The 16506-nt window shown below is 39.8% G+C and overlaps 1 protein-coding gene across 1 annotated transcript in view; it reads right to left on the bottom strand.

The window, feature by feature from the left end:
* Positions 1-1526: 1526 nt before the first annotated feature.
* The window catches only part of NKAIN3 (sodium/potassium transporting ATPase interacting 3), a 143257-nt gene continuing 128277 nt past the window's right edge, over positions 1527-16506 (bottom strand). Inside the window, exon 4 of the mRNA XM_007471476.1 lies at positions 1527-1778. Coding sequence (XP_007471538.1) covers positions 1527-1778 — 252 coding nt within the window. The remainder of the gene's footprint in view (positions 1779-16506) is intronic.

Below are 16506 nucleotides of genomic sequence, written 5' to 3'. Positions count from 1 at the left end.
TAAAAGATCTTTGAAGTTTTTTATTCTAGTCTTTAGTCTTTCTAGAAAATTATAATTCAAATATGCTCTAAAACACTATTTTAAACCTTGACATATGCAGGTTAAAGAACAATAGTTAATAAATTATGTAAAGGTGGGTAAGACTGCTACATTGGTGGCTCCAAATGAGCCATGTCTCCTGATACTCTCACCTTTCTAGAGGCCCCTCCCACAATGATGCTGGGCTTGGTCACATGACTTGCTGTAGCCAATGGGACAACAGTAGATATTACTCTCAAGTAAAGGCTTGATAAATGCTTGCATGTTGGGCTTCTCTTTTTGGAACCCAGCAGCCTGGCTGCAAGAAAGTCTGTCAAGTTTTCTTCAAAAAGAGAAGCCATGTGGAGGAGAATGTGGGTCAACAGCCAGCACCAGACATATAAGTGAGGACTTCTAGAATATTCTAACCACAGCAGAGCTCCTGGTGGAAGGTTCACGTGAGTGACCTGGCTAGCACCATGTGAAACAGAGCAATCCAACTGAGCCCTGCCCAAATTCCTGAGCCACAGGACTCTAAGCAACACACTGATACTGTTTTAAGTGATTACAGTTTGGAGCAGTTTGTTACACAGCAGTAGATAACAGATACAGTAAGTGTTAGCAGGGACTCCTAAAGTTCTTTCTGGAAATAATTCCAAGGTACATTCTTCATTGACATACACCTCTCGTACTTCTGTCATCTATTTATTTATTATTGAGCCTGTCTTTCTCATTCTGACTCTAACTCTAACCAGCTGGATAGAAGAACTGAGATGGCTGGTTCATGTGAAAAGTGTTGTGAGAACGGCTTTATTGTATATTGACTCAAACAAAATGCCAAGTCCTTGTTGGATCTCAAAGAGACAGCATTCTTGAAGATGGTATATATCTTAAATTAATTCCACTCCACAGCGTGATCAAACTGTGGCTGGGACAGTCTGGTGGAAAGAAAATGTCTTTAAGGAATTCCTAGCACATAAGCCTTCTGTGGCCCAATCAAACCGTTGCCTCTCTGTTTCTCTATATGGAACTGTATCCTCACAACCAATTTCAGGCACTAAAATGTGTAGGACTCTCTGGAGGAATTTGTTTTCTTAAGAAATAATTATTTGAAATATGAGGTTTACTCGATTGAGAAAGACATCGGGTGTATTTTCATCCTTCTTTCTTTGGAGCTAACATGACTTAATAAAAGAATGCATTAGAAGTAGCTGCAGCAGTAGAAGTATATTAGGAGAAGAGCCCACAGTAGCGAATGGGCAATGCACCATTTCTGGGGGATGGTGGTACTATTCCACTGAATTGTGGGGATTGTATCTCAAGTTAGAAACTACAGCAACTAACTGGTTCTAAAACCAAAGTGTCTGGATACCAAGAGGAAAAAGATGTCACCTGCATTAAGCATAACTACCGTTAGCATCATTGCTGCTATTTCCATTGTTTAAAGGATGTTCTCTGTGTGCCTATCTACGGCACTATCTAGCGGTGGCGGGGTATGGACAGAAAGTTTAGATATAAAATGCCATTAAAGAGAGTCCTGATCGGACAAATGTGATACTTACAGAGAGTAGTATTTGGACGGCACTGTGGATGACCTCCAGGTACTGGAAGTCGACGATGCAGCCGGTGACGGAGACATACGTGTAATCGTCCATCATGCTGTGGGCTGACGGGGGCAGCACTCTTCGGACACAGCCAGGCCCGTGTTCCCGCCACCACGACCGGTGTACAGAGATGTTGAATGTCATTAGATCTGTATCCTGGGATATAAGGAGACAAGAGAGCAAAAGGAGACAATCATATCACATCACATCTTTGATTTTCACTTTAGGAAGAATTCAGGATAAGTGAAATTGTTGAAATGGTTGAAGTAAAAAGTGACAAAAGACAAAGTTAACATTGGTGACGTGTATCATATGGCTAATGAAATAGCTCATTTTTCACATCGGTTATAGTTATTCAATGTGGTGATATATTCTTTGAATAATAACATTTCAAGGTTAGCACACATCAAAAATCCAGAGGTGACATGTTTATTTAAAAATTATATTGTCCACATTGAAATTTTCTTCTGTATTTTCTTGTTGCTCCATTGCCATTGGCATCACCATCATGTGCTAACATTTATTGAGAGATTCTTTTTTTTTTTTTTTTTGGTACGCGGGCCTCTCCCGTTGCGGTGGAGCACAGGCTCCGGATGCGCAGGCTCAGCGGACATGGCTCACGAGCCCAGCCACTCCGCGGCATGTGGGATCCCCCCGGACCGGGGCACGAACCCGTGTCCCCTGCATCGGCAGGCGGACTCTCAACCACTGCGCCACCAGGGAAGCCCTATTGAGAGATTTTTTGCCTGCTAGACATTGTTCTGAGCACTTGTCACATGCTATGTGTTCTTGCACGTACTATCATCATCCTAACTTACAGTAGGCTGAATAATGGTCTCCCCAAAATACATTTATGTCCTACTCCCTGGAACCTGTGGATTTTACCTTATATGGCAAGAAAAGGACTTTGCAGATGTGATTGCATTAAGGGTCATGAGATGGGGGTATTATCCTGGATTATCTGATGGGCCCTAAAGACAATCACATGTCTCCTTATAAGAGGGAGGCAGAGGGAGAGTAGACAGACACAAGGAGGAATAGAAGGACAGTGTGACCATAGAGGCAGAGCTTGGAGTGATGTGGCCACAAGTCCAGGAATGTTGGCCGCCACCAAAAGCTGGAAGAGAAGAGAAAGGATTCTCCCTAAAACTCCAGAAGGAGCGTGGCCCTGCCAACATCTTGATTTCAGCCCAGTGAAACTGAGTTTCAGACATTGGTCCGAAGTCTGAAAATAAGCTATGAGAATATAAATTTCTGTTGTTTAAGACACCAGGTTTGTAGTATTTGTTGTATAACGATCATAAAACAACAACAACAACAACAACAAAACAAAACTAAAACAGGTGAGGAAAGAAAGGCAAAATAAATTGCCCAACTTCGTTAATAAATAAATTAAATGAACTGCCTATGTAGTGGTAGATCCAGACCTGACCCTATGCAATCTGTACTTTTAGCTGTGACGTGATGTTATCCCATTACTGACTATGTTCCCCTGCCCAACCCCTTACAATTCCCCATACCCTGAAGGGAGCTAGATCCCTCCTCCTAAGTTGTTTCCAAAAAATGCCACTACAGCTGAGCAAAAGAACAAAGAAGGCAATCCTTGACTTTTACATATCAAAATAGGCTTTCAGAGCTCTTAACAGAAACACCAGTGCAGGTGTTTAATTCTCAAGAGATGCCCCTTAGTATTTGCAGTGTCAGCCATGAAGAACTAAGGCTATAACGTTTTTTGTCATAAACAATAGTTTGAAAAGAATAGATGAAGAACCAGACTCTTGACTCCCAGATAAGCTAAAGATTACAGCTGCCCGTGTGGAGCAGGAAGGAGGAGGTGTGATGATGGAGAGATGGCAAGGGCATCCGTGGACTGTAGGCCGTGGACCGGGGACAGTGGATCGGCAGGGGAGCCGAGGACGCAGGAGCATGTCAGCTGGTCCATTTCCCAGCCTCCACTCCACGTGAGTGTCTTGTCACTGGTACCAGGGGGACCTGTTGAGTGGACACCACACGTGGCTTTTGCTCAGCCGCCCAGGGGCCACCCACGGATGGTGCAGCACAACTAATGCACATCTGTGCATCCCAGTGTCCCTCGGAGGACAAGTCCCCATCTCAGTGGCATAGGACACTCCTAAGTACCAGAAATTGGGAACTCTGAAAACTTAGGGGAAGCTGGTGTGAAATGGAAAGTTCTTGAACTTCAAGGTGTCTGGGACTGAATACAACCAGCGTGGGAGCCCCTCATCTGCTGTTACCCCCTGCTGTATGTGGTACCCACATTGCAAGGTAAGAAACATTTCCAGTTCAGGCTGGTAGGCAGTTATTTCACAGTTTTAGATTCTCCTCAACTCAAGTAATTCAAGCACCATTATAAGTATGCCTCTGATTAGATCAATAATAAAACATCTTCTATCTTTTTTGTTTGTTTTTTTTGGTTATGGTTTGCTACACATATCATTCAGTTACCTTCGCAGTTACAGAATTTTATGGATAATAAAACATTTTACATCATTTTTTTTTTTTTTTGGTTGTTGGTTGGCTACATGTATCATTTGTAGTTACCCTCTAGAGGGAAAATATTATAGAAAAATATAATTGCTTTCGCAAGTGAATTCAGTTTCTTACAAAGCAATTTACCTAGAGGCAAACTGCATGCTGCTCCCTTTCCTGGCCAGCAGATTTAATCTCTTATAGTTAGTCTTGGTCACTACATAAAAACTATTATTTCCAATTTTAATAGAATTCATTAGGTTCAGGATAAACTAGTATGATCTCAAAATCCATAGCAATTTCTATTCTTTACACATTCTTACCTAGTGGTCTTTTCTATTGCAGGACTGTAAGTTCCTTTCAGTATTACTTTTACTGAAATTTATATTACCCAAATAAAAGAAAAGTGAATTTATGAACTAATGATACATATTTGTTACACTCACAGAAATCTCTCAGTGCAGTTCTCACTTGATTTGTTGGCACTATAACATATTTATAAACTTCTATTCTTTGCAATGACTGTATTAAAATTTGAATGAGAAAATTGATAGCATCAAATTATACTTAAAGTTTAGACCTATTAAATTTGGTATAAAATTTTATCACAAGTTTGTGTCTGATTTCTATCTCCTTCAGTAGTTAGATTTCAAACATTAAAAAACACCTTAACACATAATAAACTCAATTTCCTATGTCAGGCACATCAAAGGAAATGCAACTCAGAAAACTACGATATTTTAATAAAGAAAAAGTAATAAATAAATGCAGAAGTTCATTTATTTTGTTGACATTTTGGCTATCATATCAAAGCTTGCAGTTTTCAAACACACGGGTTAGTGCTAAACCATAGGTCAACAAAGTAACCTTGAAAAATAATTGAGTCTCTCAAATGTCATTTCTTTTCCATTTCTTGGAATTAGAATATTATCTGAGAATTTAAGCACACCACGGTTAAGAAAATTGACAACTGATGTCTTTGCCATTGTCCTTAGAATTTAAGAGATACGGATAACGGTATTTGTATTTATGCAAGTGTATGTGATTACCAAGGGACAGTTTGTAAAACAAGGAGGAAAAAAGCAAGGAGAGAGAGAAGAAACAGGAAGGGTTTGGGAGGTGTGAGGACAGCCTGGAGAGACAGAGCATGTCCAGGCCAACAGGAGAAAGAATTTCAGGGAAGTTGGTAATGCCAGAGGCAAAAACTCCTCCTAAAATAAAACAAACAAACAACAACAACAAAAAACAGCACTGAATCTGCTGAGTGGTGGGCAATGGGGACCTTACAAAATGCAATGCCGGGAGAGTGTTGGGAGTGAAAAACTGCATTTCAAGGAACTGAGGGGATTGAGAAGAGAGGATTCGGTGTTTTTCATGAAGTTGGGAGTCCAGGTAGTAAGAACATGGGGTGGACAAGAAGAACAAGAGTCAATCCGTGCATCTACTCACACTCGCAAAGTTATGACTTAAAATTATTCCAGAACACTGCTTTTCCCTGAATATCTACTCAACTAAATACTAAATGTTTAAAAGTCCTTTCATCTCATTAGTGTGAATCTCAAACTTGTTCCCATTTTCTTCAAGTGCTTGAATAAAAAAAAAAAAAAGAATTTCCACAATTCTTTGAAATGCTCATTAACTGTATGTGGATATGCCTGCCCACATTTTATTCCTAGTAAGTGTAGCTACAGTATTGGAATCGGCTCACACCCTGAAAAATTCAATATTCACTTTCTATTACAGTAGACCACTATATAATTTTTCATTAATCAAAGAACTAGTATTTCTCTTATTCTTCTTTGTTCTTTTAATCATCTGCTTTTTTTTGGTATGTGTCTAATTTAATTTTAGCTAATCCTCTTTATTTCTAGAAATGGACTCCCAACTACTAATAATCATTTTTTTCCTTTCTCCTTAGTTGTGGCTGGAAGAGTCATTGAATCCAATTTTGTATGGCTATCCACTCTGTCTTTTCACTGTCTTTTGTCATAAGCCAGCCCATCTGGAAGTGAAAATGTGACTTTGAAGAGATGTCCACATGTATGTAAAAAAATAGATTTTGCTCAATTTTAGAGTTAGCTTTGGGTTTCCATTTATATAATTAAATTCATGTCAGTTGAAATTTCTTTTGAAATACTGTTTATCTCAGAATAGGAATTAGAAAAATTAAAACAAATGTCTTACATTTCTAATAATTTTCTTCTCACTGAAGCACCAAACATTTCAGAGGGTACTGTAGATCTATATCATGAAGGACAAACACAGGGCTTGGTAGCGAGGTTTACGTGTTTGGAGCCCATTATACAAAGACTTAGCACTAGTTTAATTATTGATATATCAATAATTATGTTATTTTCCTATATTAAAAGCAGCTCTTAGGGATAAGCTTAAAAGGTTTTCAAGCTTCCATTTGAAAGTGTTTGTCAGTTACTGTTGCTTTCTTTCTTTTTTTTTTTTTTTTATAAATTTACTTATTTATTTACTTTTGGCTGTTTTGGGTCTTTGTTGCTGTATGTGGTCTTTCTCTAGTTGTGGTGAGCGGTGGCTACTCTTCATTGCAGTGTGAGGGCTTCTCATTGTCGTGGCTTCTCTTGTTGTGGAGCACGGGCTCTAGGCGTGCAGGTTTCAGTAGTTGTGGCACGTGGGCTCAGTGGTGGTGGCTTGCGGGCTCTAGAGCTCAGGCTCAGTAGTTGTGGTGCACGGGCTTCATTGCTCTGCAGCATGTGGGATCTTCCTGGGCCAGGGCTTGAACCCGTGTCCCCTGCATTGGCAGGCAGATGCTTAACCACTGTACCACCAGCGAAGCCCCCTACTGTTGCTTTCTTAGAGAATTCTTCCTGCAAGCCATAGCACATCATAATTATTTAGGCCCATGCCACTGGTGTTGAATATAAAGAACAGTCTGCAGAGTGAGGAGCAGCCATTGATCATTTTGATTTTCTGTTTCTTATCCTTACAACTAGGTATTGATAGGGCTTTTCTTTTCTTTCTTTTTTTTTTTTTTTGGTATGCGAGCCTCTCACCGCTGTGGCCTCTCCCGTTGCGGAGCACAGGCTCCGGATGCGCAGGCTCAGCGGCCATGGCTCACGGGCCCAGCCGCTCCGCGGCATGTGGGATCTTCCCGGACCGGGGCACGAACCCGTGTTCCCTGCATTGGCAGGCGGACTCCCAACCACTGCGCCACCAGGGAAGCCCGCTACCGGATTTTTTGAGGCACAAACTCAATTAAGAATTGAGAAAACCTAAAAAAAAACCCAGAAGGTCACTGAACATCCATTATTGCTAGTGGGAGTGTGAATTTGTGCAGCCACTTTGAAAAAAGTTTTGTATATCCACTGTAGCTAGATAAATGTATGCCTTATGACCTAGTGGTCCCACTCCTGAGTATGAATGCATTATCAAATGCATTTCTTAAGAAAGGTAAGTATGGAGAGAATCAACCATCTTTCTCATGTATTTATTAAAATAACTGAGACAGTGCAAAACAAGGAGGAAAAGAACCATGGTGAAAGGTTGAATTTCTTTCCAAAACCATTGGACGCTGTGGAAGGAACCAAACGAACACCCCCCCCCACCCCCCTCACCTCCAGTTTTCTAATAATGACTTTAAAGAAATCACTAGTCCCATTAGAGGAAATGATATAAATGAAGCCCACCTCCTGCAGGGCCACCTTGAAGGGGGTAGGGGAAATACAGCGAGAAATTTACAAAAGTCTGCAATTTGCAGGAAGACTTTTGTTTTTCTTTTAAATGTCAACCTCCCCTTCTCTTATCCGTGTTTACTTTGTAGTTGCCCATTCATTAGCCATGTCTTGTTTTATGCTGATTTGCTTTTTTAAAAAAATCCATATGTGTGCACTTTTTAAAAATCCATATGCACAGCACTTTTCTAGAAGGACATACTTAGTGGCTTCCTCTGGGGGAGAGGCATTGAAGGTTTGGGGTAGGAGATTTACTTTTTGTTCTAAGTCTTTTGTATTGTTTGAATTTGTTACTGTGTATATATACAGTAGTGGCTTTTTTTTTTTTTGCGGTACGCGGGCCTCTCGCTGTCGTGGCCTCTCCCGTTGCGGAGCACAGGCTCCGGACGCGCAGGCTCAGTGGCCATGGCTCACGGGCCCAGCCGCTCCGCGGCATGTGGGATCTTCCCGGACCGGGGCACGAACCCGTGTCCCCTGCATCGGCAGGCGGACTCCCAACCAGTGCGCCACCAGGGAAGCCCAGTAGTGCCTTTTTAATTAAAATGTTTTTTACGTGTAAGTTACACTTAAAAAAAGTTAGTAGTTTTATTTTTTGAATTTTTTTTTATAAAGCAGGTTTTTATTAGCTATCTATTTTATACATATTAGTGCATATAGATCAATCCCAATCTCCTAATTCATCCCCACTTTTGATGTGCATCAGGTCCATAGGGCAGAACCAGGTATGTCCCTGCAAAAACAACCTTTCAAAGCTGAGCATTTGTGCATAGAATGCAACAACATTTCAACGCAATGGAAAAAACCATTTCATGCCAGTGATGCCTCAAATATTATTTGTGAAAGTATAATGTACATTCCCAGATACTGACATTTATGGTATGTAATTGCTGCACCTGACGACACTAAGATTTGCCTACAGATGATTTTCTAACAATAAGTGTACATGTTGCTGTAATCTATGAATTTTAAACACCTGTAGTTTACTTAGCTAATTACCAAGCCCACTCAACACATCTGGCTTCTCTGTCTTTGTGTTGATCAATAACTATTTGATTACAATGTTATGCCTTTTGTGCTAATTGGGATTTTGAGACCATAAAATGGTGCTACCTTTGTGTTTCATGCCGGTACTAATGTGTTATAGTTTGTTGTATTCAGAATTCATGCTGCATGTGCATGTATGCACACATTTTACTTCATTTGCACAACAGAAGTGTTTCTATTCAATCTGTTTTTTGCCAAGTTTACTGTCTGAAAAGAAAATCCTTGCTTATTTTAAAATTTTGGTTGGAAAATTCCTTGTTTGAGAAAAATAGATGTTTGTTTTAATCTGGTAGGATTCTTTAAAAAAAAAAAAAAAAAGGAAAAGTCATATGATCCTTTTAGTTGTTCCATTTTTGAAAGGTAGCCGGAAACAGAATAATACTGGTATTTTTGATCTGTGGATATAGCTGCTGGTGTGGTTGAAAACCCTCTGCAAAAGAAGACTTTCTTCTCAGTTGCTGCCTTTGCTCAAATAATCGTGAAGGCTGGAAAGAGGTCTGATTAATTGCCAACTTGGATGTGGTAAAAACCTCTCTGCAAAAGAAGACTTTTTTCTCAGTTGCTGCCTTTGCTCAAATAATCGTGAAGGCTGGAAAGAGGTCTGATTAACTGCAAACTTGGATGTGGTAAAAACCTCTCTGGCAGGTTCTTATCTGTCACCATCCATCTCAAGTTTCAGAGTAACCATCTTGCAAGGCTTGCAGGAGGGAGCCTCTTGGGATCTGGAAATTCCAGAGACAAGGACTCAAATGCAGAGTTGGATTCTATTGTAGCAGCTCCGTGTGTATATGTGTGCACACGTGTTCAGGGGGAAGGGGGGCTATTCACTTTGCTGTGGGGCAGGCGCCGAACTGAGAATAAAAGCCCACATCTGCCCACGATATTCATTTTGAGAGTACTGTCTCTCTTCATGTCTCCACAGATCCCCTAATATGACTGATAAGTAATCACACCAACTATGGAGATGCTTCATGTCAGCATTAGCTCTCTGCCTTTCGTCTAAACAAGATTAAGTGTCACTAGCCAGATACTCCACAGGTATATAAGGCCCAGTGGCCACAAAGGACATTGTTTATTTTATCACTATTAATTCTTTAGGGGGGGAATGATATTTAAGGTCATTTTTTTTTACCCCCGTGGCTGAGTCATGGGGTTTTCTTTCCTAGTGTCCTAAGGAGTTCAGGGTGCCTCCAAACTATTAATTAATTCATATTATAAAGTGAATTCTTACTAGCAATGATTAATCCCAGTAATTTAAATTCCCCTAAATGAAGTAAAGACCACTTTTAGCTCTTCCTTAGAGTTGAATTTGAAGCTTTCCAAAGAATATTTGAATCCTTTTCAATTTGCAGGTCATGGGGAGACATATTAATTTCTGGTTGTCCTTTCAGATAGCAACTACTCTTAAAATACCCACCTTGTCCAAAAGCATACTTAGCTACACTTTCCATAAGTACCTAGATGAATACACACACTATTATCCCAAGTAGAAAACCTCTTCCCTTGGCCATTTCTGCAGCTGGCCACCAAACAACCCTCTTGCCATGAGCTGGGATTATTTCTGTGGGGCAACTTACCAGATGGCATCTTCAATGGATGTTGGGTAGTTATTGTAGCTACATCGATTGTAGTGTCTAAAGTGGCAACAATGCCTGTCTATGCTCTGCCCAAGGAGACTTCAAACAGTGTAGGTTTCCTCCTTATAAATAAGATAGTCCTACTGTACATATAGATCATTATAAATTTAAACATCTCATTAGGTCACAAGATCTTCTCTGAGAATGAATGCATGAGTTTTTCCTTGCTCATCTCTAACAGAAATGCTATTTATAGTCATTGTTCTCTATTCATCATAGTGCAAAAATTTCATATTTTCTTCATTAGCACCTTGTAATCTAAAAGTACACAATCTATATTAATTATAATATATTGGTGAATGCAGAACAAAGGTATTTAGAACTACTTTTTCAGAGCCATTTATGTAGAAAGTGACTCACACAGTCTGATATAGTTTTCCTTTAAGAATGATGCTTTGAGGGACCTCCCTGGTGGCGCAGTGGTTGAGAGTCCGCCTGCCGATGCAGGGGACACGTGTTCGTGCCCCGGTCCGGGAGGATCCCACATGCCGCGGAGCGGCTGGGCCCGTGACCCGTGGCCGCGGAGCCTCCGCGTCCGGAGCCTGTGCTCCGCAACGGGAGAGGCCACAGCGGTGAGAGGCCCCCGTACCGCAAAAAACAAAAACAAAAACAAACTAGACAAGGTCTCAGCTGATTGTAGGGCAGTGATTCTTAGGACTTGGTCAGCCCAGAGCTTTTCAAAGCTTCTCATGTGTACGAAAGTGTCAAAGGTTAGCTCCCCAGAGAAGGCAACCAGGCTCGTGGTCAATGCAAAGCTGCCAAGGAACATAATTAAAGAACTTTATTGACAAAATAGGGTCCATTTTTAGAATGCAAGTTACTTCTGATGGTTCTTAGAGTTTTAACGGCGTGATGGCAGATCCTCCCTACCTTTCTGCCGCACCCATGCTCCTGACTCTACCCTCTGCCACCCATGCCTCTTGTTTCACCACTAGGAGAAGCAGAATAACGTGCAGGAGACTGTAGGGGGCTCGACTTATACAGGAAAGGAGAAGGAAAGATAGATTCCCAACAAGCCTTCTCTGACCGAAGCTTCCACGTCATACATAGGTTAAACATAGCACTGCAAAAATTCCGAGGGCGATCCTATGCCTAATATTTATTGGAAGGCAATCGTAATATTCTGATTTTCTGGGCTTATGAGGTGGGAGTGGCAGCAGCAATGTCTACTTAATGACATTTGTCTATTGTCTTTGTCCAGACTTGGACACAGCCAGTTCATATTCAATAGTACACCTGCTTTTTTCTGCTAATGTGAGTCCAGCTTCGTAATGAGAGTACTCTATGAACTCAGCGCCCTACCTGCCCCAAGAAGCAAAACCCTAGCCAGTGGAGAAGCTGCCACTATTGGCAAAGCTTTGTGTCTTCTTCCTGCTCTTTGACCCTTTTCACACTGAAGTTTAATTTATTTTTTTATGGCCTACTTTGCCCTCTGATTTTATGTTTCTCAAGACCTGGCATGGATTCATTTTTGTAAACACAGTGCCAAACATAGAGTGAGTATGTAATAAATGTTCATTGAAGGAATTATTTGTTCTTAAATAAAATAAATAATACACACTACTATATATAAAATAGATAACCAAAAAGGACCTACTGTACAGCACAGAGAACTATACTCAGTATTTTGTAATAACTTGTAAGGGAAAAGAATCTGAAAAAAATAGGTATATACGTATGCATAACTGAATCACTTTGCTGCACATCTGAAACTAACACAACATTGGAAATCGATTCTACTTCAATAAAAAAAAAAGAAAATGTAAAAAAAATACACACACTTTAAAATCAAATGGTCAATTCTGAATCAGTATTCAAGAGTTAAACATAAAATATAAACCATAAAAGAATTAGAAGAAAAACATGAATATTGATCTTAGGGTGAGGAAGTACCATATAAACAAAAATAGCAAAGGGAGAAAACAAAAAACAATTACGTAGAATAGACACGATAAGTTTGCTTTAGACAGCAGCTAATAAGGAGGGGAATTGGCATTGGAATAAAGAATTGACTGCCTTGCACCTGTGTTATGCTAGGGCTACTTTGAAAAATGGCTTTGCCACAATTGAATATTTTCAACTACATGTTAAGAGGAATAATATTCATGTAAATTACACTGTGTTTATGCAGATAAATTGGTTTAACACATTGAGGAAAAATGCTGCATGAGTTAAACAAGATGCTTTCAAATGTCTTTTAAAAACTTATCAAGGAATAATTGGTTTGACCATATTTTTCAGAGTTTAGTTAACTAGCCTGGTGTCCCTTAGGTGTGATCCCAGACTTAAAGTACTAGGGAATTACTTATTTGTAAAATATGTACAGTTTTTCACTCCACAAGGATGTAACAAGAAAAGGTTCTTCTATTTAACCACAAGCCCTTTTTTTTTTGCTGAGGTTGTTTTACAAATAGTGTGCCATATTAACCAAAAAAGAAAAAAAAAATCCCCAATCGTAGGTTTAAGGAGTTGAAGAGATAATGGATAGCAAGTCATGTTTTGGAAAAGCCATAAACTTTATTCTTATACCTGTAATTTTTGCCATCTGATTCACCATCATGAAGATTCTGGGAGGGGGGGGTAAATCACTGCTTGTCTAGAAAATTTAAAAGGTTTGAAGTTCTATTTACGAATCTCATTTTCTATACTCATGCAGAAACGCATATTTATAAGAAAGTAATAAAACTAAATACTTCTTTAATAAGAATCTTAATCTGAATATGTAACTATTGACAGTTTTAAATTAACTTCATGAACTCAGAATCTGAAATTAGCTCTTGATCAAAGTAGCTGGATAATGGTTATTCATCATTTGGTATTGTAAAAATACAACTTTAATTGCAATAAATTATATGACAAAACAAAACACAGCTTTAGTTTTTTTTAAAAGAAGACTCTTGTACTACGATTTCAATCTCATTAGGCAGAAATCACTGACTGATGAAGCAAAGAGTAAAGGATAGACAGACATAAAAATCACATTTCAAATTTGAGAAGCTTAATGTGTTATAGGGAATAGGCTCATGCTTCTAGGAAAATGACTCTGAAGTATTTCCAAAATAAATACTTCAGCTAGAAAACGAATATTCTTCCTATAGGTAAGTGTGACCACTTAACAGTCCAAGCCACAGAATGTCTGTGACTGAACTGTGGCCTCTTCACATTAAATTTCTGGGCGTGACGCTATTTTCAGCTGTAGTAGAGTCAGACCCTCATTTGTAGTAAAACTCAGTGCTATCTGTCTCCCGATCAAATGTTCTTTTGCTACGGCAATTTTAAAGTAGAACTGAAACTATAATAAAATTGTGGATATAGCTTCCTTGCTAATTTTGCATATTAGACATATCTTCAATAGCAGATGTTAATTTCTAGGTAAATTCTGGTTAATTAATTAACTTATTTTTGGCTCCATTGGGTCTTCGCTGCTGTGTGCAGGCTCTCTCCAGTTGTGGCGAGCAAGGCCTACTCGTTGTGGTGCGTGGGCCTCTCATGGCGGTGGCTTCTCTTGTGGAGCACGGGCTCTAGAGCACAGGCTCACTAGCTGTGGCGCACGGGCTTAGTTGCTCTGCGGCATGTGGGATCCTCCTGGACCAGGGATTGAACCTGTGTCGCCTGCATTGGCAGGCAGATTCTCAACCACTGCGCCACCAGGGAAGTCCCTTGGTTGGGCTTCTTGAAAGACGATTCCTAACAGCTGCTATTCTCTAAGCGTTTTTCTGAGAATTCCAGTTTCCAGGCCAAAGGGAGCAATTCCCCACGTGTCTTTGAGTGTTCTGATGCCAGCTCTTTAGAATGATATTAATCTCTATGCCACAGATTCATGTATTTTTTAATCTACTTCAAGGAAAAAAAAGGATATAACAGCCCATTAGGAAACATTAAATCCTAATCATTTCGTTAATGTTCTCTCTAATATGTGTTCTATAAAGTTGCTCACTTTTATAACTAAGATTCTAGTGTCACGGGTTAATGAGCAACATAGCTTCTAAGATTGTGCATCTGCCATCAATCCATTACCAGGAAAGGACTAATCTGTCGTCCTAGCAGATAGATCAGAAGTCCTGTAGGGGTAAATTAACCCCCATTCTTTATTGCTGTGTCCTACAGATTCACAGAGCATTTCTACATATGATCATATTTGATTCTTAAATCCAGTCAGGAGGATGTGTATTATTATTCTCATTTGTTTGAAGGGCCTGGCAGGGAAGCACAGCATCTTTTGTATCATGGACCAGAAGGAGCTGTGGGATGGGATCTCTTCTTATCGGGAAGGTCATTGGTTGTCTGTGCAGCTTCCGGGGGGATGCAGTGGGGGCACTTACGTGCACACACTCAGTCAAAATGACCCTGGGTTACCTAGTTCCGATTTTTGGTTGAGGAGTCAGTGTTTCAACCAAATAGCAGTTACATGGCAGAGGAAGGTGGCAAACTCAGGCTGCTGACTCGCTCCTTGTCTTTTTCGTTACGTCTTATGCCAAGTTCTTTGGAGGCACCAATGCTAACAGCCTCTACATCATATTCACAGTAAATGAGGAAGGCTGTTGAGCCTCTCTATGCCCCATCCCTTCCTGGCCCTGGCCTCGGGGAAGGTGACTACCCTCAGCTCTGGGGCGTCCTGACTGTTGTCTACGGTAAACCTATTGTCCTATTAGGTGGCTGTTCAAGGGAAAGGCTTGAAAGCCAACTCCCATAAGGCAGATGTGGGAAAAAAATCTCGTACAGGACTAAAAATTTTTTGCTTTCTAGGAAGCCACTATAATTGCTTTTTTCTGGACATTTCACAGTAGCATAACCAGAAAAACAACAACCATAATAGTTAACACGTACGTAGCACTTACAATGTGCCAGCCATGGTTCTTAGCATTTTATGTATTTTAACTGACTTAATCCTCACAACAGCTCCTGGGGTAAGTGATGTTATTCTGCTGACCGTGTAGATGAGAAAAAGGAAACAGGTACCCAGTCATGAAGCCTGGAACAGCTGCAGCCTTCCTGCTTCCAGTTCTAAATCAATACTGCAACATTGTCATTCTCAGTTACAACTGAATATACTTGGGCTCATTCTTGGTATAAGTAATTTGCTTAAATTGATAGCCAGTAAGAAGCAGACCTAATTTTGGAAGCCAGACCAAAGTGGCAAAACATAGTAATAACCTGGGTCCTTGATGACATCACCGCATCATCAACCAGTCTTGAGACCTGCTCTACATCTGGGCTTTGGGATGCGAGATGCTAGATGCCCTTAATGCCTATGGCACTTTGAGTCAGAGTTTCTGTTACTCCCAGCATAATAATGGTCCCAAGGGATCCAAGAGTCATATTTTAGCACTGACTATGGATGCAGCTACCTGTGTTTGAATTTGGCCTTGTGATTTTGGGTCAGTTATTTTTTTTTTTCCCTCTGAGGGAAAGTATCCTTTCCCTTTTTCATTTGTAAAATGGGAATGATCTTGGTACCTATTTCATACATGTGGTAAGGATTAGATGACATGATATATACAAAGCAGTTAAAACAGTGCCCCAAGTAGAGCTCGTATTCACGAATATTTAGTGAATATTAGTGACTTTAAACATTATTATTATTATTATCATTATTTTATTATATTTATTATTGAGCCTTGGTATTTTTCTAATCCATAAAATGTGAATAACAATAAACTTGTAGGGCTGTTATGAGGATTAAATGACATAACCCATATAGAGTGTTTAGAAGAATATTTGACATATAGAAAATGTTCAAAGAAATTCGGTAGTTTTCTTTCTAATTAATTTTTTCTCTTAAAATAATATACATGTGATATAAAAGATAAAACAATTACTAAACACTTTTAAAGAAGAAAAGCAGTCCTTTCTATTTTATGAGTTAAAGCATCACAGCATGTTGTTTTTCTTTAAAAAATTATATACACTAAAAAATAATACTGTCATTGTTTATGTAAAGATTTACTCCTTCAATAAACCAGTCTGGGGCTTCCCTGGTGGCGCAGTGGTTGAGAGTCCGCCTGCCGATGC

This window comes from Lipotes vexillifer, unplaced genomic scaffold, assembly GCF_000442215.2.
Source record: "Lipotes vexillifer unplaced genomic scaffold, Lipotes_vexillifer_v1.1 scaffold165, whole genome shotgun sequence".
In the NCBI taxonomy this organism is placed as follows: domain Eukaryota; kingdom Metazoa; phylum Chordata; class Mammalia; order Artiodactyla; family Lipotidae; genus Lipotes; species Lipotes vexillifer.
Note: the sequence above shows the minus strand (reverse complement) of the source record. Positions and strands in the feature narration are given on the sequence as shown.